The sequence below is a fragment of the Struthio camelus genome, chromosome 20, assembly GCF_040807025.1.
Source record: "Struthio camelus isolate bStrCam1 chromosome 20, bStrCam1.hap1, whole genome shotgun sequence".
In the NCBI taxonomy this organism is placed as follows: domain Eukaryota; kingdom Metazoa; phylum Chordata; class Aves; order Struthioniformes; family Struthionidae; genus Struthio; species Struthio camelus.
This window is the reverse complement of record NC_090961.1, coordinates 8,734,275-8,760,678: the sequence shown is the minus strand read 5'-3', so window position 1 is coordinate 8,760,678 and position 26,404 is coordinate 8,734,275. Positions and strand designations below refer to the sequence as shown.

Sequence of the window (26,404 nt, the reverse complement as noted above, 5' to 3'; positions counted from 1 at the left end):
TGTTGCACCTATGGAAGGCAAAGTCCTAAATCTAAAGCTTTCTTAAATGAATCCATCCTTCCTCACTAGTACCATAGGGCCAGAACCCTAGATCCATCACAGCTGTATATCAGCTCCACTGAATTCAATAAATAACGTTTTAGCTGGCTGTTAGTCAGCGTAGCTACACCACAACTGCTGGAATGGATTCAAGCCATTGGCCCACTTGAGAAATGCTTTTCTCCGTGGGCTGTACACCTGACAGGAGCAGATGCCATTCTTATGCAAGTCTCTGACCTGATTTATAGAAATAATAAATGATGATTTAAGTTACAGATAGGACATAAGTATGTAGGAGGGTACAGAGGACAAACAAATGCTAAATGCACCTCTTTGGCTTCCAGTGGCCATGCAAAAGAGTAAGTGGGGGTGAGTGAGGGGGAGCAAACATATGAAAGAGTAAATGAGAAAGCTGAGTTAGGCCAACCACCCATTCCAGTTTGGTTTCTCTCCTAGAGTCTCATTTAGTGAATGTAAGTGAGGAGTGAAAGATACTGTGCAAGATAAGGAACCGGAGGTGAATCTGAACTGGCAACCACAGAGAATCCAGGAGGGAAGTTAGGGTCTCAGTAGCACCAGACATCGTGAACATTAGCAGAAAACTGAACCAAAGGAAACATATATGAAAATTTAGAAAAAGTTTAGAAGTAATATTTATTTAAAAGTTCAATTTGTGCTGTATGAGCTAGATTAAAGTCCGGTTCATTCTTAACAGATGGCTGGTTTTATAGAGCTAGAAGGAGTAAAAGGTGGAATACTATTCTGCATCCCTAACATGTGAAGCTCTGATTTTAATAAATGAATATAATAGGCACTTTGGGTAGGAATGTGCCATTTCTACATAGCTCTCTTAATGAGAATAATGGTACTTGTTCTGATTTGATAGATGAACTACTGATGAATGCATTGCCACTGGCAGTACTAGCATGGTCAAAAAATGCATTACCACTTTTAGGCCAAGAAATATTTGCTGTTCAGCATTTTTTTTTTGAGAGCACGCACTTACTTTTCTTAAGAATTCTGATTATCTGAAATCATTTGATTTGTCCAAATCAATTCTTTTATTGCATACATGCAAAAAAAAAAAAAAAAAGGCAACCCCTCCCCCTTGCTTTCCCTGGATAATTTCCAGCTTTTATCTGGAAGCCAAATGCCTGAAAACAAATCAAAAATGTTCTGGCTGAAAATCAAAATATTTTTATTGGATTTTAGTTTTTCAAGTGATTGATATATTGAAGGTTAAGCCTTTGGCTTTGAGATGAAAAATACAAATTTTTGGTGGAAAGAAGATACTTTTCGTGAAAATAAATGATCAGTTGAAATTTTTTAGTTGGCTTCAAGGGAGCTAGGTGGAAAAGTCTGGCACGTAAAACTTTCCCTTTACTATTTTGTTAAAAACAACATATTATTTTCTGACCATGATCAAAGTCGTAGTAGTTACAGTATCATCGTTACTACTATTCACAAGAACACTTTCCCTGGAAAATTACCAGCTTTTATTTCCTTTATCATTGTTAACATTATTATTCGTTGAGCAGCGTGGAGAGTCCTTGGCAGGGATCAGGGCTCTGTCATTTCAGGCTTTATCCACACAAATAGCGGAAAGATGGTTCCTGTCCCAAAGGATTTAAAAATCTAAGTTTCTGATGAGACACAACAGGTGTATACAACAAACAGACGGGGAAGCACAAGGTAATAAGATGACTATGATTAGTGTGAGAAACAGCAGTCACCGCACAGCAGATGCCTGGCCGCTGTTAATATTTTTTCAGGTTTCATCGTTGAGGTGAGTTTTACAGAGGGATTTGAAGGAAAGTCAGACTGAATTTTCATGAGTCAACTTACTTGCCAGTGAAAAGACAGCCGCATGGGAGAGTTAGTCGAGGGGCCTGGGAGAGGATAGGTTGAATGGGTGTGGAAGTGTTGTACCTGGAGCCAAAAGTATTCTATCTAACACGTACTAAAAGCATTTACCTGCATGGAGATGCAGCAGATGTAAATGATGCTTTGCCTCCATTTCATGAGGCTGGGAAAGGAAAGGCAAGACTTGGAATAAGTCTAGCTACAATTCTCACAGGAACCCATGGCATCCAGGCAACAATTCTTTTTTCAATTCCACCAGCATTTGAGCTAGAAAAAACAGCTTTTTTTCCCCCTCCTGGAAAAATATTACCTTCTTTTTAATATCTTCTTTTTAATAGCCTAGGCACAAAAATCAAGACCTTTTTATTCTAGACTCTAGTTCATTGGTAGCTAGAGGGATACTGAGATTGGAGATCCCTTGGACAGGGAGCAATCAGGAAGCCTGGGTTGAATTTCCAGTGAGGAAAGCCCTCAGATGGTAACGAAGGTTACAGATCAGCAGGAGATTCGCTGTTAGCCTTGGGTGACTAGACAACAGGAAGCAGGCAATAAGCCGCTGAGACAGCTCCTAGGCATTCAACAGGAGAACTCTTTGCTTTAGGGCAGTGGAGAGCAATATGTTCTCCCCACAAAAGCTGTCGTTTTTCCTCCCTGAGGTGTCTGGACCCCTCCACTGGGAGGAAAAGGAAGAAAAAAGGAGTGGAAAGAAAAGCCTGTGAGGTTTGATACTTCTCCTGAGGGACAAATAGTGTCCCTAGGAGTGAAGGGGGCTGAACAGAAATACTATTTGCTGGAAAACTATTCTGTGTACATGAGCGCAGACTAGGAAAAGCACAGCATCCCCATGGAAAGTGCGCGTGAGAAAGCAACCCTTAGATCAAGGGAGGTTAATAGACTTTTGCTGCATTATTAAGTCTTAATTTCTCGTTTATTAAGCTGATGCTATGTTCAAAGTTGCCTTTCCTTCAGGGCTTTCCCTGCGAATTGGCTCTCAGCTCTGTGTGCTCCATCCCAGAGCCCAGATGACCTCGAAATGACCCTTCACCAATCCCTTTGTCAGAACTAAACTGGAGCAGATCTGGCTCTTTATTAGGCTTGGAGGGCAGGGGGAGAGCAGGGAAAGGGGGGGACCTGCCTTCTCTGCGCCTGAAAAGCGTCAAAATTGTTCCTCATGTGGGCAGATGTGAAAATAGCTGTTGTGTTCAGCTTGGGCTGGTCTGATCCACCACCCGACCTCCTGGAGTCTGTGCAACAGCTGGCATTTAAAAGCAAAAAAGTTTCTTATGTGTTTGTTACTCATTTGCAACCTAATAAGACATCAGGCTAAGCTACAAATCACTGTAATCCAAAGCAGAATTTTTGCAACTTTTCTGAGAAAAGCTGAGGTCTTGAGAGAGCAAGGGTGACAGCATCTCCCAGGAGATGTCTGGTTTGATATCACAGTGGTCTTGTTTAGCGCACAAACTCTGATTACTGTGTGTCCTCTTTGCATAATGCATGCTCAGATTCATCTGCATCTTCTTTAGGACTGCCATTGCCAAGATAAATCCTTTTTTTCCCCCCCACCATCACTCACCATGCTCTGGGCTGATAGAGCATTCAGCACTCCCCTCCAACACCGGTTCTCGTTACAAGCCTCTGCATATTTAAAATTGTTGTGTTGTAAAATCAGGAGAAGAAACAAGCCACTGTGAATAATTCACCACCTCACCCAGGCAAAATTAAAAATATATTTCACCATCGAAGGTCTTTCTTGTTTGGAACTTCCAGGGATGTGAAAGGAAAAAAAAAAAAGTATCTCAATAGAAAAAATAGAAAAGCAGTAAGCCTACAAACAGAATTCTCTCCACCTCACTGATTTCTTAATTGACTGGTTTGGGCTCTGTAAAATAGGGTCCTGAGGAGCTATTTCCTCAATAGACAGGAGTTTATCTATACATGGATTTCTTTAAGGACTGAGCCATGCAGTCACTCATGCTCTTCAGTGCATGGAAACCTGTCCTTTCTTACACTTCTTGCTGACGGAGTGCCAGATTTGAGTGGATGGACTGAAACTGGACTGAAAGAGCAGTTTGAGGTTCTTTGAAGGACGCTGGCAGCAAGAAGGGCCATTTAACTTAAGTGGAACCACGCCAATTTACTTACCGCCTAATTTGTGCATGAATCATATGCACACATCTAATCTCATCTACGTCTCATCTGATTGTCTGCAGAATGTTTAGGGAACAGACAGATGGCCAAAAATTTCTCAAAGTTCACTACAGACTTCACAATCACTGCTCCATGTGGCAAGGCTGGAAGCTGGGTACATTATGAGAAGCAACAACACCAAGCCCTGTACTAAAACTTAGACCCTTTATCATTGCAGTATTTTCTGCAAGGATACCAGTTTTTAACAAAAAGGCATTTAAATGCACACCCCAAAGGGGCAATAAAAAATATAAGAGAAAGAAAATCAACAGGAAATCTCAAGAGGAGCTGCTGATTTTCACACCTCCTCTTTTCAGTACTCAATACTTGAAAGGTTTGTGCAGCACCAGTAGCAGTGGTATGAGTTAATGGTCCTACTGTTCTCTGTCTGTTCCACCACTGACATATTCTGCCTGCACACACAAACCTCGCTGCAGTCCTTGTGTGTTCATTTTGCATTTAGCTTAATATTGCTTTTTTCAGAAGTCTAGTCCGTGTTACTGTTTTCACTTCTACATTCAGCGCAGAGCTTTCTGGCTATCTCTTGCCCTGCTGCATTCCCTCCCTGCCCAGCTCCTTGAACTGCCTTTTCCTGGAGCTCTTCCAAATCCAGTGAGAAAGGATGCTTTTCTCCCTGCATTTGGTTGTGTTCTGAAAAAGAGGGATCAACATGCTCCATTGTCAAATTAAGGATGGGAGCACCGGATTCATAAACAGACTCCCCTGGTAAATGAAGCACGTTTATCTTGACGCACACCGATACTCACACTGCTGTCAAAGGAGCACAGGTGCACGTGTATCACAGAGGTAGCACTTCCATGCACTGCACTCAGAATTCATTTGCAAAGGCTGCTCGTACCGTTGGGATTTTCACACTGTCTGCAGAGGAGAGGGGCTGCAGCAGGGGAAGCTGTGGCCTGGCTCTACGCTGCTAGCCAGCCTCCATCCGGAAGGTTTGTAGACAGTGCCCCATGCCCTCATCATCCCTCCACTGACACCTGTGGAAGAAAATAGGCTAACTTGCAACCTACCTCCCAGGGTGGCAGAGATGAGGATGTGGGTGCCGTACTTTTTGATGATGGTATCGATGAACTGCTGCGTGGTGGGTCTCCTGCCCAGCAGGCGGATGCTCCTCTGAAACTCAGGCATCAGGGGCAGTGGGTTGTGGAGCAGGTCCCTCCGCTCGATGGCTGTATTCCTCACCTTCCAACGGGCAAACTCCCTACACGACAACACAGGAACACAACAGGGGTGAGGCTGCGAGTCTGGGTGGGCAGGGAGAACCACCAAGGGAAGGGAATGAGGGTGGCGAAGGGGACAATCCTGCTGGACACCCCTGCACGGATACACACGTGAGGCTACAAGGCTAGACAGAAGGGGGAGAGGAAGGAAAAGAGGAAAAGCGAGACATTACTGCACAATAACAACACATCTTGAGGAGGAGGGTCTGGGCTAATGAGGAGGTAGCTTCAGGGTCTCCAGAGATGCCTCGCATAATGCTGCATTCCTGTAAGAAGGGAGCCGGCTGTTCCTTTTACCCTCACATACGTTGCAATCTTACACTGCTCCCTAAAGCAGCAAATTCTGGTTCCTGTCAGAAAAAAAGCTACTCGACTAGACAGACTTTATGCCCAGTTCAGTGCAATTGTTGCTATGTCTTTGTGTCCCTATGTCCCCAGGTCTTCTTGCTATTCAAAGCTCCTGCTTTTGCAAAACAAGACTGAAGGAAACATACTTTCTCAGAACATCTCTATCTTTCAGCACCAGGGAGTACAAAAAAGATCATTTTCAGAGGGGAAAAAAAAAGCCTCTTGATAATCCTTCTAAAAGGATCGATTCAGATATGAGCAGAGGCTAGGATTAAAATTGAGGTTCTGTTTGTTTTTCTTTCTTTTTTTTTTTTAAACTATAAAGCCATTTTAAGATCTCTTATTTTAAACTGATAGCAACTAGAAAAAATAAAGCCAATATTTGCAAAAGCAAGACCTTATTGTAGGTATCCATTTTGAAACACAAAGGGAAAGGTAGGGAGAAAGCCTTGCGCACGTGATCTAAAAATTGGGCCTCTGAAATATATCACCAGCTGAGCACCTAAAACATGAGAAACCTATTAATGTCCTTTGAAAAATATCGAGAAGGGCCTTTTTAAAAGGAAAACCATCTTAAATCATCTCCTAGATAATTGATTCACAGGTTTCTCTGTCCCTTTTCATTCACTTATTCCTGTAAATCAGATTTAAGAAAAAAAATTCACTTAAATAATAGGAATGACAATATCTGGCACTGACACGGCATTTTCTATCAATGCGTGTCAACCAGCACTGGCAGTCCCACTTTGCTGGTAAAGAACCTGACATGTATGCAGATTTAGGAGATGCCGTTAAGTTAGTTACAAAGCCAGGATCACAAGCCAGATCTCTTTGTTCCCAGGTTAGTTCTACACCCACTCCATTTTATGTCTGTTAGGTTATTTTACTTAATGCAATTATGCATGTATTTATTTTGATTGCATCCCATCACAACTCCCCAGGCTGCCTAACAGCAGTAGCATTCATTAAAATAGCAAAGTGCCAGCATTTTGCTTCAAAATGTCTCTTCACCCCGAGCTAATCCCCTCTCTGCAGCCCCTAGGCTTTCACAAGACAAATAATAATCCCAAAACAGAACACCTTGTCTTACTACATCCTAAGAGACACTAAGTGTTGGACCTTGAAAACTGCAGAGACATTGGTCTTTCTGAGGAAAATCTCTGCAAAAAAAACCCTCCTCCACCCAAAAAAACCCACACCAGGACCTTTAGTACAAGGAAGGAAGAAGAGACGGATCATTGGCTTCCAAGCTGTCTGTAGATGACAAGTACGTTAGGAATGTCCATGTATTTATTATATGAGCAGATTATAGTTAGAATATAGCTCTGCTCTCCCAGAGTAGTATAAAAGTCCAGGACTCAGTATGTGTCAAAGAAATGTATGTAGAGTTCCCGTGGTTGCTTTTGAGGATAGTTAGAGCCTTAAAAGTAAAGCATCTCTCTGACACTACAGAGAGAGGTTGCTCCAGGTCATTTATGATTAGAGTTGGTGATTCCAAAATTGGCTGTAGAATGAGATCACCTTTGCATGAAGAAGGAATGATCCCTTCAGGTCTGAGCAGTTGCAGTACATGGAAAGATAAAGATTTGGATGCTAAAGGACAGCCAATGTTAGTATTATGGTGAAGGTTTCATAATAAATAGAGATTCCCTTGTTCCTATCATGAAAATCATAACTAGCAAATGTGGGAAAAATGCCATCTGTGCTTCCTTTCCAAATAGTCAATTGTTAGTTCCTGGGAAACACAAGCACGCTTCTGCTCTCAGATTGCTCCTTCCCATAAGCCTTATCAGTAAAGTCAGTAGGGGCTAGAGTCCTTCCAAGCCAGCCCATTTTCAGAAAGGAGTATGGAAATGCTCCACGTTCCTAGACAATGTAGAGAGGGTTTGCTTTTGTCACTGTCAAGATATCTATTCCAAAGCAAAGACCATGGAGCTGAAACACGCAACTGTTTAGGTGAGGCCCTACTGATAGATCAAAATCTCCTCCAAAGGATGGGTGCAGATGGACTGGGTAAGCAGTGATACAAGTAAGACCAAAGACTGCAAGGCAGTGGGCTAAAAAGATGGGAGAAGATAAGAACAGAAAAATGACATTTTGGTAAATAATATGTTCAAGAGGAGCCTGGGTTCATTTTCTACATCACGTCCAACACCACCTTATGACACCTCCAGCAGGAGGCAAAAGGAGGAGTTTAAAAGAAATTATTGCTATGTCTCCAACCTTGCCTGCTACCAAGGGACAATTGCAGTTCCTATTCATATGGCAGATAGGCCCTTAGCAGGATCCACATCCACATCAAAAACATAGCGTAGGAGAGTTTTTGCACTTGGTCCTTGTGCATGCAGTCCCACTCTAGAGTTTTCTGCTCCGAGGGCATATCACTGAGGTAAAAGCCACAGTTCTATAATCCTCTCCAAATGCCTGGATGTATGGCTTTCATAGTTGATGAGAAAAGCTGAGCAAATACTTTATGATGAATAATTTATGCAACTAACTTAGATGTTTATCTTCTGCTCATAGAATATCCATGAGCTAGTTGCAATTCCCTCTAATTTATGCATTATTTGAATTTACTTACTGACATTTTTCAAGCTCTTTTTATATTTTGGCATAGTATTTGGCAGTATTCTCTTTGTGTGTTGTTGCTTGGTTGGGACTGGTCAAGCAAATGATGTGATATTGTTTAGCTTCCTGATTAATGAGCAAAAATACATGTCCATATTTAAAACTTGGCTTACCCAATCCCAGAATATTGCACATTGAAAGCAATCCTCTGAATACTAGCAGTCTTTTATATAACCCATAGAACTCCGTGCTGTAAGATGCACCTGAGGCCAAGATCATGGTACAATTTTGGAAAACGGACTTGACATTAATGAATATGGCTAATGAAATCACATAGAATTACTGAAGTGATTACAAAGAAAAAGAGAGATTTGCAGAGAATAGTCTACCTCCTGCCTTAGGGGATGGTCCAACCTGTAACTCTTGAAGTTTGTGAAGAAACACTTCCAACAGCAGCTTTTCTATTAACTTTCGATGCCAGACTTAATTGCATTTCCTGCAGAAGCAGCTGCTATTGGCCAAAACTGAAGCCAGGGCAGTGGACTAGGTAAATATACTCTCATCTGTCTGGCAACACAGAATCCTTGAATCCATGAATCCTTAGAGGATCCATCAAGGCCTTGGATTCATGGATGACGTGTGCAAAGGAGCACTGAATTTTTAATTTACAGCAAATGTTCTCAGAAGCCATTTCACTGATCATTGCTTCTCAGAAGCATCAGTGTGGCCACAGTCTTACTGCCACTGTCTGGAAAACATAGGTGAGGACTCCACCAGTCTCCAGGTACTCTATAAAAGAGAAAAATTGCACTGTTGTTTGCTAGTTTTCCGAGGGAAGAAGTTGCAAAGACTTGACCAAGATTATGATGGTATTCATGAGACAGCTGGAACTAGTACAGAGTCTTCTGGCCCTCAGGGGAAATCCCTAGCAAGAACCTGAATTTCTGCCAGTGGGGAAGCTTTTAAGGGCTTCAGAAGGAAAGAGATAAACCTTTTAACAAGGAGAAGGAAGAATATGTATCCCTGATGCAGAGACGGGATAAAAAGAAACTATGACCTAACGTCTGAGTAGGAGGGGAGAGGCAGCACTTGTTTATGCTCTAATGTCTCGCCAGGGTAGACAGCCTAAGCTAATGTGGAGCGTACACAGGAAAATGCCTGCCAGGTCAGTGGAGGAGAGTCTGCTCTCTAATGCCTGGTGAAAGCACTGAAGAGTCTACTCTTAATGGCCAGAAGGGGTAGGAAGTGTCTAGCTGCTAATGCCTAATGGGGGAAGGGAGCGAGCGGAAGAGATGGTCTAGGTACAGTAGCCTCAGGGAGACAGATATGCGTATTTGAGGCCTTCCTCCCTGTCACAGTAAGGGGATACATTTTGTTTGTATATGGCAGTATCTGTGAAAATGCTTGCCCCTCCAGAGTTTGCATTAATGAACCAGCCATCAGGGCCATGCATGCCAGAGACAGAGGGATTCGCTAGGGATGTCTCGGTGCTCATTAGCACAATGACACCTCCAGAGAAACACAAAAAAAGGGGGAAAATTGCTGAGGAGGGAGGAAAAGCCAAAAGCCTGAGATGGGTACATCACCCAGACCCGCACTGTACCAGCAGAGAGGCTAGGAGAGTCCAAGGGCATGAATATCTCTACCCAGGGAGAGAAGTTGAAACAGAGAGGCCGTCGGAGTAAATTAAATTCCCCATCTTCAAACGCCCAAGACGACCAAAGGACGTAAGTGAAGAAACAAGTTCAGTACAGACCTCAGGGGCCGTCGCTTGAAACCAAGGATTAAATGTATTAAACAATGAGCGAGACAGAGTCTATTTGAAAAAAAAATAAAAAATAAAAACAAAAAACATTGAGCAAAGCCCAGAACTGTCACGCTAACTAGAACATCCCAGCACCTCCTGCTCCTTGGCTGCTGGAAACGTTGTCTTCAGGGCCTGCAGGGCAGTTAGTACATCCCACACACAGTGCACATTCAGCAGACAGGCCCAGCTCCATGGACTAAAAACAACTCTCTAGGAAAAAGAAAAGGTAAAGTCACCACCTTCTTTCTGCTCAGCAGTTCCTTGCCCTTTTTACTGATGGCAGCTCAAAAGCCATCAACTGCTCCCGTAGGTGATGAACAGACAGAGCCTTTATAAACATGGCAACGCGCTGTTCAGTAATAGCAAGGTACAATCATTGCATATCATCTGCTACCTGGCATATTGCATACATTATTGACTCAATAATTGACTCAGTGCGATCCCAGGTCAGGGAGAGAGAACCCATTTCTAGAGCCTTCCTGTTCTCTTGGATTTTGGATATATATGTAAAAAAACACCTGCCTAGATATGCCTCTGTCCCTTGTTTTCATCCGAGCACCTCACAGTCATTAAAAAAGACATCTTTGGTCATCCCTATGTTACAGAAAACTTATTAGCTGTTAGCACGCGTGTGAACAAAACCACAGAGGGATTTTAGACCTTGCTTAGAGTAATGCACAAGTTTTGTGTTAGCAGTAGGAATTGAGCCCAAAGTCCTGTAGAATCTTCCTTGATGCCCCTACAAGAGAGGTGTTTTTCCTTTTCTCGGTCTAATTGTCCCAGGCAGGGGCTGCACAAAGTAGTAGTTGCCTTTGGTCCTCAGGGTGATACCACTTCCAGGTCTCTGTGAGCCCTTAACTCTGCAAACAATGTCATGGGGGCAGGATACTAGCAGGAGAACAGTGCTATAATCCTTACTAATTACTGCCAAACCTGGTTTAATGTGAATCTGTACTGAATAGCGGTGGTCATGGTAGGATTGGTGATTTTTTTATTTCTAATCTATGCCCTCAAAATCACAGACAGGTCCAGGCTGAGCAGTACAATATTTCTTTAGGAATTTCTTCTGCAGCCTGGCTTCTTCTCTGTCTAGGTCAGCATAAAGAAGTCAGCCTTTAAAGCTGAGGTTTTAAGAGGACCTACAGGAATTTGGTTCCTGAGGATTTGGCATTCATCCCCCTAATCTCTTTAAGAAAACTCCAGTCTATATATTCAAACAAGTCCTAAATTAGACAGAGGATGAAGCTCTGCCATAGAAATAGAGAGAAAAAAATCAAAATCTAATTTCACAAAAGTAGGAAAAAGAAATCACTTAAGCTGAAAGTCTGACAGCATTTTGCAGAACAACCAGGCAAGCAGGAAGGCTGACATATAACAGCTCATAGATGAATAAGATAGATTGACCATTGATATATTGATAAAGTCTGTGCTGTCCACAGCAGTCTTATTCCTATAGAAGCATTTACCTGGATAGGACTGAATCCAGGCGAAGGCCACCGGTGTTTGGGCCACTCAACAGAATCACAAGGCAAAAGCAAAATAATGCTATCTGACTGCTGAATTCTTCACTTTTCCTCAGGAGAAAAAAATAATATTTTTTTTTTTCTTGGTCTATACTTCATCCGTGTGTTTGGTCTTGGTTTAGGTGTCTGAAGCCTCAAGAACTCCCCCTTCTCTAGGCAATCATTTCAGCCTGTTGGATTTTCTTAATATAAACAAAAATAATTAAAAAAAAAAAAGTGTTCTGGGGTTAAGAAACTGGCTGGAGTTTTTCATAGAAGGAGGGAGATGAATAACAGGTCCAGAATGACATGAAGTTTGCAAGGAGCAATAAGAAAGAAAATGACTTCAAATTTAGGTGGATTTCATGTGACCTTGAAAGAATCTCGGTAAACAGATTGTTCCAGAACTGAATTAAAAACCAGTTAGACAAATATGACTCTGAGTCTTGTGTTCTCTGTTAGGATGGGTCTACGCTTGGGTCTCTTAGGAGGGAACATGTAATTGTTGGGTGCTAGGAAGCTCGATTTGTTTAAAAAAAGAGGAATCTGGAATAAATTTATTACTAGGTGGTCAAAGGAGAGGGATTCAGGATGGGTAAATATGAGTTAAGAGACAGGTCATTAGATGTGGCCATTATTAAATTTGGTCATTGCTGGACTTCATATCTAATCATAGCTACCATTTTGGTCAGATAATAACAAGCAAACGTATTGGACTACCCCCTCAGCTGAATTGTGTGACCTCCCAGTTAGATATTTCTGCATTTCAGCTAGAATATGGTAACTTCTGATCTTCTTCAACACAGAGTAAACACACCAGCCACCTTTATACGTAATCTATTGATCTGTTCCCGTATGTTACCGGGGTCAGCTGGTACAGTTACCTTTGATCACATACATCATTTAGTAGTACAAACTGCTTGTGGGACATTTTTTCCACTCAACTTTTCCCCATAAAGCTCTTTTTGTGCAAATTTCACTGCAAACAGCACAGACCTCGAGCACTAGAGATGCCCTTTCCAACAACACCCTCATTCACCCTGGAGACTTGTTTTTAAGTAGTTCCCATTACTGTTAACACCACTGCAGCTGCTTTCAGCATTGGGCTGACGGCACTTCTTCTGAGCCACTACAATTTACATAGCGGTTGACGCTAGCTGCTAGAAGCTGGAGTGACATCTCTAAAAGGGCTCCCAGCATTGTTAGCACCACTGCAGCTTAACAAACATTAGCAACAATAGGAGGTGTTCTGTTCTGTTGTTTTCTTCCTAAAAACTTGCCTAACCCAGACATGGTTTATTAAGCTCCTGAGACTGTTATTCTAATAGGCTGCCAGGTCCAATACTATAAGCTGTGGAATGGATAATATAGAGACTCCCATTCTTTCACTAGAGATTATGATGAAAATTACAACAGATGCAACCATAACAATTCCTCACTAAAATATCTGAGCTAGCCTAGAGAAACTCATCTATGAACTAGGCATTTGTAGGTCTACGGTTATGACTACAGTGACCTTGGTACTATTTTTCATAGCACGGTGTCCTGGATTTATGTTGCTATGGCCTTGACCTAGAACACAGAATCAAGCAGATCCTGGGAAGTCAAAGAGCTGTCACAAACCTATTTTCATTTTTGAAGCAACAGATGGTGAGGGAAATGTCTGAGTCATTGAAGCAGTTTTGGATAGTCTTGAGGGAACCTGGGATAATCCGTACTATTTTTGCTCGTCTTCTCCCCGCTTCTTCTAATTCCCTTCCTCTTGTACACTCCTACACTCAACACAAGATCTTTTTCCAGACAGCTGATAGTATCAAACAGCCAGTCAGATACAACAGGTTGGAAAGGAAGCTAAGGCACAGGGGATGGTGAGAGACTTGACTAACTTTGTGTAGGAGCATGGGACAGAGACAGGAATAGGCCCCAAATTGTCAGTCTTGTACTGTAGCCCCTCATAAGAAGAAAAGAGAGAGTTTGCAGTCTAATAGGTCAGAGGATTAAACTCTTGAAGTCTCTTGAAGTCTTCATGAAGTCCCCCCTCATATGGCTAAATAGTACTTGAAAGTATAGAAATCTATTAGTTTGGAAAGCAAGTGTGCAGTGGAAGACATTAAGACAGATTTTAATTTATAGAGCAGACAACAGACCATCCAGGGGAGCAGTCACCCACCCTCAGTTATAGTGAGCACACTTTACCCCTTGTAGCCCCTCAGCAAACCAGGCCTGCCCTATCCCAAAATTCACCATCTAAACTAGGTCACCATTGCCTACCAGCGTTCTCGCAAGCACAACAGCATGAATCAAAGGCTGTAACAAGAAAAGTTTAGAACAAGTCATTTCGTTAAATTACACTTGCTTCTTTTCCTGGAGATATAGGTGTTTGGACTGTGGGGGTTTTTTTTGCTAATTTTAGCTATCTCAAGCAGATAACCTCAGCCTGTGACCCTACAGCACCAAAGCTTGCTCTTTTCTTATCATGATTCACAGTAAACTCAGATGAAAAAACTGTGAGAAACGTGGACTTGAACCTTAATTGCTCATGTTACAAGCTAGAGTATCTGATTAATGCATTACTGGCAACTTAAGCACAGCATTTGGCAATACTGAGAGAGCAAGTATCAGAAATTTACCCTTGATTGCCTTTTTGCTCAGAAAGCACAGAATTTTCTCCAACGCAGCATGCAACCATGTTTCAAAACTTGAACTGTTGTTAGAAAAACAGAGCCATCACCACCTTCTGGTCAGTTGTGCTACTCACTTGGCAAAGGTTCAAACTCACTATGTCAGGAGGAAAAAAGGGTGTTTTTAAATATAAAGCCCATGCTGCCTCTACAACTCACAACCTCTCAGTTTTCTACATCCAGTTGTGCCTCCCAAGGCAGCCCTGGCAGAGCCATCTGGGCCTGACTGCAATGCTCGTGGGCTCGGCAAGAGGAATGCACGTGTTGGTGGTGGTGGCAGTGCTGTCTCCTCTTCCACCCCCTCTCCCTTGAGTCATCCTCAGCTGATGGAGAGATTAGCAGCCTTATGAGGCAGGCACTGGTGGGTGACTTCGATAGCCAGTTGGCAAAGCCACCTGTTTACATGAGAGAACTTGTGCCACAGGTCGGCTGAGGGGTTCTTGCCCAGGTTAAGATAAGTGAAGGGGATATATAGCTGCCTCTGCCAGGGAATATTCTTCAGATGGAAGAGAATGACCCAGGAGGGTCCTTACAGGAGGATTTTCTGGGCAATGCCTAGAAAGTACATAGGGAAATAATGACTTGCAGAGATGCAACAGGATGGAGGGACTAATCACTATCCACTGCTAAGGGCAGTTGGTTTAGGAGAAAATAGTGGTTTCTTGTCATGGTTCCTCAGGACACTCATTTCTGCGCCTTCACCCTAAGCTCTGTGGCTCAATATCCCTTAGATATCCAAGCTGTGCTGTTCCAGTCAGGCCAACCTATCAGGGCTTCCTATGTCAACAGTGACATCCAGCAAGCCATGATATATACAATGGCTATATATAGAGACTGTCCCCTCCCAGTATGGCATTCAGATGGTAACTGGACCTGAAATTACTAACAGGGGTATAAGATGATAAGTGAAGGTCTAAAGAATTAGGCTGCAGACAATAGATGCAGCAAAATTCAAGCCATCCATATTCAGAGACATTTGTGTTTAGTTCAAGATGAAAAAACTGTCCCAAAAAGCCTGTGACATTTCAGAATTACAGTAAAATTGAAGAAATTTTCTCTAGGAAAAAGGTGACCCATTTCCTTAGACTACGTTCTTCTTAAACAAAAAAACTGAACATAAGCAGTGAGAAAGCCTTGAACGTTCCCCTGTTCCTCCAAAATCTCATTTCAACAAAAATCAGTTTTGATGTATTTAATTTTCATTCCTAGTCATGCCATTTCAAACTCAGACACGTTTTGATGGAGGAAATAAAAAGACCACAATAAAATAAAAATTCACAAACTCTTCAAGAAAGGCAATCTTTTTGCATGCTGCAAAGTGGCCTGCAATAAAAAATACAACTACGCTTTTTCTGTAACATTTCATAAATGAAAAGCTTTATTTTTGTCCTATCTCATCCAGGGAACAGGGACTCATGAATGTAGTTGCCTTTGTTTTCTAGCATCTGTTTATGATGCTTCGGAGAAGCTGGTTATTCAGGCATGTGTTTAGCAATTTCCTAATGATAAGTCCTGCTCCCTTTGACTGTTACTCTGTGACTTTGATATTTGAATCTCAAAGCGCATTTAAACCAATGTGTCATTGTGGTTGGAGAAACTAAGCCAGCAAGAGATGAACAACTTCTCCAAGGAAGTGATCTAGCATACAGCAGAGATAGGAACAGAGGAACAGAGTTAACCTAGATCTGGAGCCTGACTTAAGGCATCTCATCAGCAATGACAAAATGACAGTGCCCCGGGAATGAGGAATCCAGTGCGGACCAGGCTTTGGCTTTGCCTGTACAGGAAGGAGAGAGGCAAGCCAAGAAAGAGATCCATAAGTTATTTCTGCTGCACCACAAGGATGAGAGAGATGTGGAACAGGATCCGTGAGGTGAAATAATCAATGCCCCAAGAGTATTCACTGGCCAACACACCATGACCCTTTTTCCAAAGCTGCCTGACCACAACAGCCAACATTGCTTTCTGGGGTATGGGATAAGTAAAGTCAATGATGGAGTCATGGCCAAACTTGCTGTCCCAGGCAGCTGCCCCCTTTATCTGTGCCAAGAACCAGTCCTGTCAAGTGTCCTTGTTACCTGGTCAGGGTTCAAGTCAGGAGGTTACACTGCTTCCCACATCATAACCATTAAGCTAAGGGTAGCAGTGACAACATGCAAACAGAGTCCCACAAGAGCCACGGAGAACAGAAGAAGGGGCAGGAAGTAAAAGTCTTTCTTAAAAAATACCACTCCACATAGATTCACAAATCCCAGCCCTTCTGGGAGGACACAAGAGTAAGCAGTGGAAAAACATGTACCTGAGTGAGCTGGAGTCCTGCCAAAAGAAGGGTATTGTACTTGTTCTGTAGTAAGTATGAGAGAGAGATCAAATGCACGCACATGGCATTTATCTTCTACAAGGTAATAGGACTCTGAAGGCTGGGAAATCAATCTAATGAAATGCAAACCACTTCCTTTGGGAAGGTCATGTTGATTGTCAACTCACTTGTGTTCAAATGAGCAAAGAAGAACGTGCCAGATGTTCTAGGAGAGAAGGTTGTAGAGCACTGAGGCCTCCAGCTATGCTAATCTGTACCACCTCTGTTTGGGTCTGTCTGAATTCCTGTGTTTTTGTGAATATACTATGGTCAGATGATGTAGGTTGGCTATTTCGGTGCCTTTTGTAAAAAGGACCATCAGAGTGCTTCCATAGCTGACTGAGCCTCAAGCACTCCTAGAATAGCCAAGAGGGGTTATTACACCCTTTCTGTAGACACAAAAACTGTAGCATGATGAAGAGAGTTCAGTGGAAGGCCCGTACATGCAAAACACTACTGCTCTGCAATGCATGCGGAGCTGCATAGGAACCCATCTACATGAATCACTTAATTTATCTACAAAGCAAAATCCACATACATGCTAAGGTCCAGATGTAAAATTCAGGTCCTGGGACAGTTAAGAGCAAAATCTCCTTGACTTCAGTACGGGCAGGATCTAGCCCAGCGTACAAACACAATCTCAAGAGGCAGCAGAGCTCATAGAGGAAGTTTGGGGTTTTGGAAGGAGGGCTGGAGCTGATCACCTCTGTTAAGGAAAGGGCACAGTCATCTTCCCTGAATGCAAAGCTCTCTCCTCAGGGAGGCACAGTAAGGCCACCTGTGAAAAATTACAGCCTCACCTTTCGAATTATATAAGGAGGAAAGGGAGATGAGCTGTTTTTCTCTTTTCTCTCTTTTCTTTTCTTTTCTTTTCTTTTCTTTTCTTTTCTTTTCTTTTCTTTTCTTTTCTTTTCTTTTCTTTTCTTTTCGAGCTGCTTGAGGGAGGGATCTAGAGGGTGAAGGAGAGCGTTCCTCAGCAAGGAAGGATTCTTACCTGTTGCGTTATCATTTTGGCTTCGCAGGTATTTGCTTGGTGCCTTTGCTGTGGCTCAGGAATCCTCTGCTCAGTCTAGGTGGGAGCTTCTATGGGGTTAGTTCTTCCCCTCTCTGCTGCACTGCTTTCTTTCATGATAGACTTTTTTGCTCAAGTCAAACTCACGATCTCTCTGAGAAGATGCCAGTTCCAGACTAGGCACTGAAAGCCTAGTCTGGGGGATCAGATGCTGCAGAAAGGCTAAGGAGGACACCACCCCTTATGGATATTTTGGAGGGTGAGGCCTGGGCAATGTAAAAGCCTATGTGTCAGCTACAGCCGTGTGGCTGAATAAGGGATTGTGTGCTATTGCACCTCTGAGCCTGTGCTCAGAAAAAATGAACTGGATCCCAGAAACTTGAAACACATGCATGTATATACATATATTTATCTACTGAACAGAACGACAGTATCTGAAATAGTTTTTATTTGCCTTTTGGGTTTTGAGGCTTTAAAGCTCATATTTTCAGGCTTTTCTTTGCAAGCTTAAAAGACAGACTATTCTTATTATTTTTTAAATGGCAGTTGTGAGTTATACAATCACATGACTCAAATCTGGCACACTTTGGAAAAAGGAAAGCTACTATGAACCCCTCAAGTCTTACAAATTTGCAAAACCACCCACGAGATCTGGTAGAGAACTGGTCCCAGTGTTTTGTGATACTAGCTGGGAACCTCACAGATCCCAGCATCTGTGCAAGTGTCAAGAAGAAGGGGCTTAGGGCAAAGACTATTTCCTTGCAATGGGCTAGCTAGCTGTCCGCTAGGGTACAGGCCTACCATTTGCTCGCTCTTCTGAACCAACTGCTGCTGACCAGGACCAGGACAAGATGCTGGAGTAGCTGAGCCACAGGTTGGCCCAGTAGGATGCTTTCGAATGCTTCCATCCCTAGTGAGGCCCTTGGTTCTCTTCTTCTTCCTGCTCTTTGACAGTTACTTCCACTCTTCACCCTTTTCAGCACTCATTTCTTTTTTTTCTCCCCCCAACTGTTGCATCTTGCTGGATAGCACAGATTTAGGGTCCTACAGGTCCACTTATTACTGCAAGATGTAGATCGTGATGTAAACCTCAGCTTATTCAGGGCAGGGGCTGTCACAAGCCATATGGAGGAGAGAGTCATTCTAAAACTGCCCATAGCGGGAAGAATCTATATGGCCCTGTGCAAGAGCATCACCCAGAGGCCTCCACAGTAAGTGCATGTCTACCGCACTCAAATGTCAGCCCTGTAGTAGCCCTGTTTGTTCCTACTCTTTGCACTGTTACTTCCCAAGTCCAGCTCTCAGCATATTTGCGGATCTCTAGATATAAGAAGGAGAGATTCCATACTAAAGGGCCTTTTTTCAGCTCTGACACTGGTCCTATTTTAACTTAAAGCCACAGCATCCATTTATACTCAATAGGAGAAGTATTGGGTATTCCAATTTCCCTGAGCCTCACCCCGCTGTCTGCCTGTCTCTCCTTGCCCCACTTATCCCCACGTTTGAATGGGCAGGTGGTCGCTGTATTTAAAGCCTCTATCTTCCTGAGCAGTGAACCCTTACAAACGGCACACTCATCAGCAGTGCTGAGTTCCTCTGGTTGATTCTCTTCTGATTCTGTTTGGCATTTTATCTTGGCTGCATAGAAAACTTATTAAAAAATCATGTTTGTGTTCCACAGATTATATCCGTGACTCACTCCAGCAGGAGTACGAAGCACGAGAAAGACAGTCGGAGGGGCATGGCCAATGAGGGTCCATTGCTGAGGTGACGGGGCCAAACTGCAGTAGACAGTGTTTGTAGAGATGAAAATAAGAGCCCCATGTCATCCTAGGGGTAGTTTAGTTGTTCCATTTTTCCTGACTAGATCCGTGCGACATGCCACAAATAAATGTTCTAAACACAGATTAGTTTTACATTAGATGGTTGCAACAATCTCTGCTGCTGTTAAAAACCTGTTAGTCTTTCCTCTGCATAGCCCCGGGCTCAAGTCTGCTGTCCAGTCATACTGTAGCAAGTCCAACCACCTGCGGTAGAACTAGAGAGAATTATTATCAAGTTTTTGCTCATTATTTGGGTTCTGGGAGTAGATGAGGTCTGGGAGATGTTGTCTGTAAAGGAGAGACCTGTACGAATGGTTTAGGGCTGTAATCCTCCAAATGACAGCATAACACATCATTCTGTGAAGTGGAGCCCACTAGAGCAGGAGATGGGATGCCACTACCTTGCCCTATGTTCCTCTACTTGTGCTACTAGGATGCTAAAGGGCCTCTGTCCTTCCACCACCTTTTATGCTCACCCTGCCCTGACCTGTTTCCTCTTAAACACCACAGAGCGTAGAAAATTGAGCCAAAAAATGGCGCCCTGTAAGATCAGCTAGGTGTGGCAGCAGAAGAGAAGATACTCTTTTGAGAGTTGCATATACTGCAAAATTAGAGAAATCTTTTCTAGCAGTGCTTTTTCTATCTATCTTCCTCATAGTTACCTTTCCTGAATGCCCCCCAGAAATGCACAGAGCAGTATGACTAGGATCTGAGATGCGGCATTCAACCTTCCTTCCCTTGGCTTCTCTCCCGGGGAGAGCTAAACATCTGGACGAGTGTTTTGTCGACTGCTCAACACAAACATTGCCAAAATAGCAAGGTGTCCACAAGAAAAAGTGAGGAAGGAGAAAAGAGGAAGTTCCACCTCTGGAGAAGAAACTAGTCATGGAGAGGTGGAAATGTTACAGCCTCCTTCCCTCCAAAGTTTCTTCTGGTCTCCAGAGCGCGTGCATTTCAGGAAGGGGCTGCTGTGTAACACTCCTTCATTTTCCCCATCCGTGAGTACAGGCAGATCTACCAGCTCCTTCCACCCACTTCCACTGCTCATCCAAGCGCTAGCGATCCCCCTCATTCACACGTTGCGGATGCTGGTGGTGCAAGAGTCTTCACTTTGGTGGGACTGGCCATCTGGAACAACCTTCATATGTCTCTTCATCTCATTGACTCTTTGTTCCATTTCAGTCTCAGCTGAAAGCATATCTTTTTTTCCTCTCCTTCTTTTGCCTGTGACTCTCTTATTTTCTCCCTCATGCTATATCTGCTGCTATTTATGATTTTTTCTCTGTAACTGTCCTATTTAATGCTGCAAAATGGTTGAGGAGGTGGTTTCTGTGAAAGCTATTGCAGAGAGCAAAGGGGTACTGTCATCTACCGATCACAGCGGAACTGACTAAACACATCCCCGCGTCACAGGAGATGGAAAACTCACTCCAGGGCCCTGGATATCCTTTTGCTGCCCAGTAAAGTCTGGATCACAGCAATGAATGAAGGAATTCCTTGGAGAAATGGTCAGGGAAATGCTTATGGAGATTTCTGACTAAAGCAAACAGCCTTTAGGATCAGACGGGAAGCTCTAGTCCTAGCACTGAGCTTTGAGAATTACTTACTCCAGAAAGACTCAGTGCCCTCTCCTGGAGGAGATGTTACATATGGCATGATACAATCTAGTGAGACAGACTTTGTCCCAGGTGGAACATGCTTTCTGGAGCCCATGGACTCTACAGTCTCACCACTTCTGGAAACTCTGGGATCTGCAGGAGTCAGATTACTCCCAGCCAAATATCATGAGTCTGTGAGGCTTCTTCCTACACTGGGATTTTTTATCACACGAACGCCACACTGCAGCTGGTTCTGGGAAGGCCTCTGCCCACACACTAAATAAATTCTGGTGCGGTGCACTGCTTCTCTATGGAAACCGTACCCTGCATTTCTCTCTATAGGATTTTTCTCATTTCAGGCTCCATAATAAATTAACGAGAAGATGTTTTCTTTACACCAGCCGTAGGAGAGACACTTTTCTGTACTCGATTAATCTTTAGTGATCTATATTAAATATTTATCTGAAGAAACGAGGGCTGTATTGCAGTAACATTTTCTATTATGAGACTTTATCATATCAAAAGATATTTTCTTGGTGCTGACTCCTTTGTATATACCCAGCCAGAATTTCTGATGGAAGGGCATCTTTTTTTTTTTCTTTCTCTCCCAGTGACCTTTTCCCTCCATAACAAGCTGCTGATATGTTAGAATTTACTGGGTTATAAACATTTTTTATCGAGTAGGAGGAAGCTGGGTGATTTGGCATCAGCTTCCCTAATAAAACCCAAGGGAGAGGCTGTGATGTTTGACACCAATAAAGGCATGGAAGAAGCTGCAGTGTTCTGGGATACTGGTCACGAATGACAATGGGAGTCTGTGAAAGTGTCCATTACGTAGTTACCCTCCGCTGAGGCACTTTTGGAAGGAGGCCAGCTATCTGGTACTGGAAAGGGAGCTGGGAAGGACCTGCTAAAGGGCTCTGCTGTTCTCAATGTAACCAAGAACGTGTGACCTATTAAAGGGGAGCAGGGAAAGGGGATTCCTGAACCATCTTTTCCTGGAACTGGGAGGTGAAGAGACACTAAATAGTTGAAATACCTAAGAAGGGATGGGGACCTTGGTGTTGGTTCAGGTACTTACTTATTCTGCAAGAATGCTGAGCACTCAAGACATGCTTTGGTCTTGAGCCAGTGGCTGATTTTCCCTACCTCAGATAGACCTAGTGTAGGCTGTAGATAAACAGAATTATAATTATTTGTATCAATGAAGTCTCAAAAGGAAACCGACCCACTGAACTGTGTTTGTGGCACCAGGTGCTGAACCGCCACGCAACAGAAAAGATGGTCCAGGTTCACCAAGAGCTCACACTCTAATATGCCTCTGCCTCACAAGGGAGCTGTGATTTAAACTGGTCAATAACTAACTCTTTCCACAAAAGCCTGCATAAATCATCTCATGACTGGATATGCACACATTATAAATGTTTAGCTCTGATAGTATATGACTGAGCTATTATTTTGACAAATATGCTAGTGAATAATATATTTGATGAACTGCATAATATTTTACTAATGATAAATTTATTCATTTGAAACAAACAAACAAAAACCAGCCCTTTTCTGCTACCATAAGGAAAGCTAAGTAATGGCTGTGAAGAGCTTTGGGATCCTTGGATGATCTGTGCCTGTTTTACTCCCTTTATCATTGTATATTTCTAGTGATTTATTAACATGGATAATAAATCCATGGCTTATGTTATGGCCAGCCTCATTTAAGATTGTGATAGTTCCTGTTCAAAAGCCCCAGATTTTTTAATGCCCACTAAAATCTGCAGGAATTTGGCACTTGGGCAGTTAAAAACCCTACAAAGTACTTAAATTTATTTTAAAAGTCTGGGCCAAGCTTTTTTAAATCATCATCTGCTTCTTTCATCTGGAGACAGGAGCGTTGTCGTTGAGAACAGTTTTGCTAGGGCTAGTTACTAGAAGAAGGTAACCTGTAAGGTTTAGTTGAGCATTGCACTGGCAGTTCTCCCTCTCCCTCTCTCTTAATTCCATTCAGAAGTATAATTTCTGTGAGTTCACAGAGAAGATAAAGGACCTACGGAGCAAGAGCACTTCCTCAGAGCTTTTCTGCAAAAGCGGGCTGATTGATTACAGACTGGAAGCTGCTCCAACTTCCCTTCCTAAATGAAAAATTGAGAGCTCTTAAAAACTGAATAAAATATGCCATTCTAAGAAGGATTTCCACTGGCACAAGCACAATAGGAAGTAGTGGTAAGTTGCTCAAAATTTCTGCGTGCACTGGCTAATCCTTTACTACTCAGTCCCTTTGCACTGTCCCTGTGGCACCTTATGGCAGCTCATCTGTAATTGCTAAGGACTTTAACTGTGTGTCTCCATACAAAGCTTAAATTGCTCACGTTCAGGAGAACTCTGACTTCAGTTGTTGCTAGAGCTGTCCAGGAGATTATTCCTTTTTGTAGTTACTTTCAGGGCTTCAGAATCTGACTTTGTTCCATGCTGGAAGAATCCGGAACAGCTTGTATTTTTTTTTTTTTCACGAGACAAAATTTTTTAAAAATGGCTCGTTCCTTAGATCTCTCTCCTTTCACTGTAGTCACCAGTGACCAGAGAGCCCAGGACTTCAAAAATACATTGAAATCAATTCATCAGCTTGAAACACTAGTGATAACAAAATAAAACATTTTGAAGAAAATACTCTGTCTCACTGAGACAATATTCTTACAGCTAAAACCCAAAGGCTTTGTCGTTTGTTTCCTCCCTTCCTCCTAGAACTACCCTAGGTCTCTTTCAGTGTATGAGTGATCCCCATCACTATGACAGCACATCACATCCCAGTGGTACAAACACTTAAAAGACCCAGACAGGGGGCTGAGCAACTTCTTTTCCAGCTAGTGGACAGCAACTGTGCATATAATGTCTTTGTCTTCCAAGGCTGATCCATAGTTGTATAGAAGACAATCACCTATGGAGTTGATTTGTTCAAGTGGTGAGATAAAGCATTACGGTTTTTTTTAAAGTCATGATGAAAATATCTCGGTCCCCAGGAGGGAAAACATTAAGCCTGTTTTTATGACTCTTCTGCAGAAGAAAAAGGAGTCCAAATACAGTTGGCCAATTATCCTATAAGCTTATTATGAATTCAACTGCTTCCACTTCATGATTCCTCCTTTGTCATGTACTATAACAGATGGCTGGACTCTTTTCTATCCCCTGCTATAGAGCTATTTCACGGGAAAATATTCTCAGATCTCCTTTTACCCACCAACAACTGTGTGAGATACTCCAGCCACCCTAATATCTGAGTGCATCTCAAATAATGATAATGTATACATAAATATGAGATTTGTGAACAGCCATGAGCATGGTGTGCTCTGCTGCCTTCCTACCTCTTCAGTATGCGTGACCTGTAAACTGAATGTGGACAGCCTGAGTAGATAATATGTCTGTGGAAGGCAAGCTCACCAAATATGGTGATGGTGGCTACCCATCTTCATCTTGTCACAGGAGTGTTCCTGTCTTTGTACGGCTGTGTGCAAATATTCTAGGAATAATGTGCCCATAGGTGGTGCTTATGCTTTGTAGAATCATTAGAACAGGTTGTTGCATTATCCAAATGGTTTTCTTCCCCTTCAGATCAATTAAGCTCATCTGAGATTATCAAATGATTAGCAAAACATCAGCTTTGACATTACTAACATAGTTAACGTGTATCTGTTCAGTGTGCAATCTCATGGTAGGGTAGAAGACTCTAGAATGTATTTCTCTTTGGGTTTGCGGTGCTATTGCTCTGTGACTTGCTTTCCCTGCTTATGCAGGCTAACAAGGTTTGCTGTTATGAATCACTCCACAAAACTACCTTCAAACTCAAATTTAATAACCTAAGCATTATGAAGATCAATATTATGGCTATTGTTATTCATATGATTAGCACTAATATCATTTTGGGAAATATTTGTGCTGCAGTACTGACTAGAGACCTGAATTAGGAGGAGATCCTCTTGATCTATACAGAAGACAAGACACAGTTCTCTCCAGCTGTGTACTGAAGTGCAGTACTCAATCTCTGAGTCTCCACGGGTTTGGATAGTTTATATAAGTTATCTAATAAGATAACAAACCAGCCTTACAATCCCTACAGCCATATTGCTAACTGTTTGAAAATCATGAGTCAGGCTCCAAAAAAGAATTAAGAGATTGGTTTTAAAATTCATGAGACTTTTTAAATCTGATAAACTTTAAGGGGTTTTTTTTCTTTTTTCCTTCTGCTTTTTTGACTATGTAGGAGTCGTCTTATCAAGTTTTCCTCTGCAATTATGAGGGCCATAAACTTACTTTAAAAATTGAGTTGAGACTTTACATAATCACAGGAAACTAAAAGTGGGAGCTTTGAAGACACACTAAATAGTCTTGAGATATAGTTAATCATATGACTTGGCAACACTCAGCGACTGAATTGGTATGGCACAGATTTCAAATATCAAATACTCCCAAGAAACAGTCAGGAGTCCTTTGGCAGGTGGGGGAGAAATCTGAGACTTTTGCAGTCTGCTCATGAATGGGTGGAGAGGAAAGGGGGGAAGGGAGACAAAAAGCAACGAGAACATTTTCATCTGGTAGCGACTCTTTGTTTAGTTTTAACCGGGGATGAAGCAACCTTCTTTTCTTTTTTCCTGTCTCTCCTGCTTGCTCTTAACCAAGCTTTCTTAGTGGTGTTACTCAGGCTGCGTGGCTGGGCTCCCCAGGGAGAACCCCAGACATTTGGAGGGCAGTAAAAAGTAATGTTCTTTCTGTATTTTTTTTTTTTTTTTTTTGCTCAAGAGCTGGAAGCTAACACTGAAATATTTAACGCTGAATGCTCAACAGGTAGGTTTTCCTTTGCCGAAAGGGAAAGAATGAGTATGAAGAAAAAAGGAGAAAAAGCAAAACAAGTCTGGGATGGGCTGTATGGTCAATGAAAACAATTTTACCCTCTTGATAATGCTCATTTTCACCTAGTCCTTTCTTCCACCTCCAGATAGCTGTGGGGAGGTAGTGTTACTCACTGGTCAGTGTTTATGTTCTTGTCTTGGTTGAATCCCCTGAGTAGGCTGCCGCTCTCAGCTACTGAAATCAGTGCTTAAACTCAATCTGCGCTCCAGGAACTCTCACAATGAGACCAGCCAGTGACTAACAGTCCATGAAACCATTGTTTGCAGCTTGCAAAGGGGCATTTTTATTGTGGAAACTAGAAGATCTCTAGCCGCGTCAGCACAGGGCTCAGTGTCTAGATGCTTATAAGAGCTATCACGAAGCCAGTCAGAGCCCAAAGAGAGGCACCAACTATGAGTTATTGTGGAGCAGCCCTTCCATTGATTCTTCTGGATACTCATTCATGAGAACGAGAAGTTATTGCAATATCAGGTGTAT

The 26,404-nt window shown here is 42.6% G+C and overlaps 1 protein-coding gene across 2 annotated transcripts in view; it reads right to left on the bottom strand.

Annotated features, from left to right (window-relative positions):
* Window positions 1–26,404, bottom strand: part of BRINP1 (BMP/retinoic acid inducible neural specific 1) — a 90,265-nt gene that overhangs the window by 22,998 nt on the left and 40,863 nt on the right. For both annotated transcript variants that reach the window (XM_068914916.1, XM_068914917.1), the window contains exon 3: window positions 5,124–5,314. In XM_068914916.1, coding sequence (XP_068771017.1) covers window positions 5,124–5,314 — 191 coding nt within the window. The remainder of the gene's footprint in view (window positions 1–5,123; window positions 5,315–26,404) is intronic.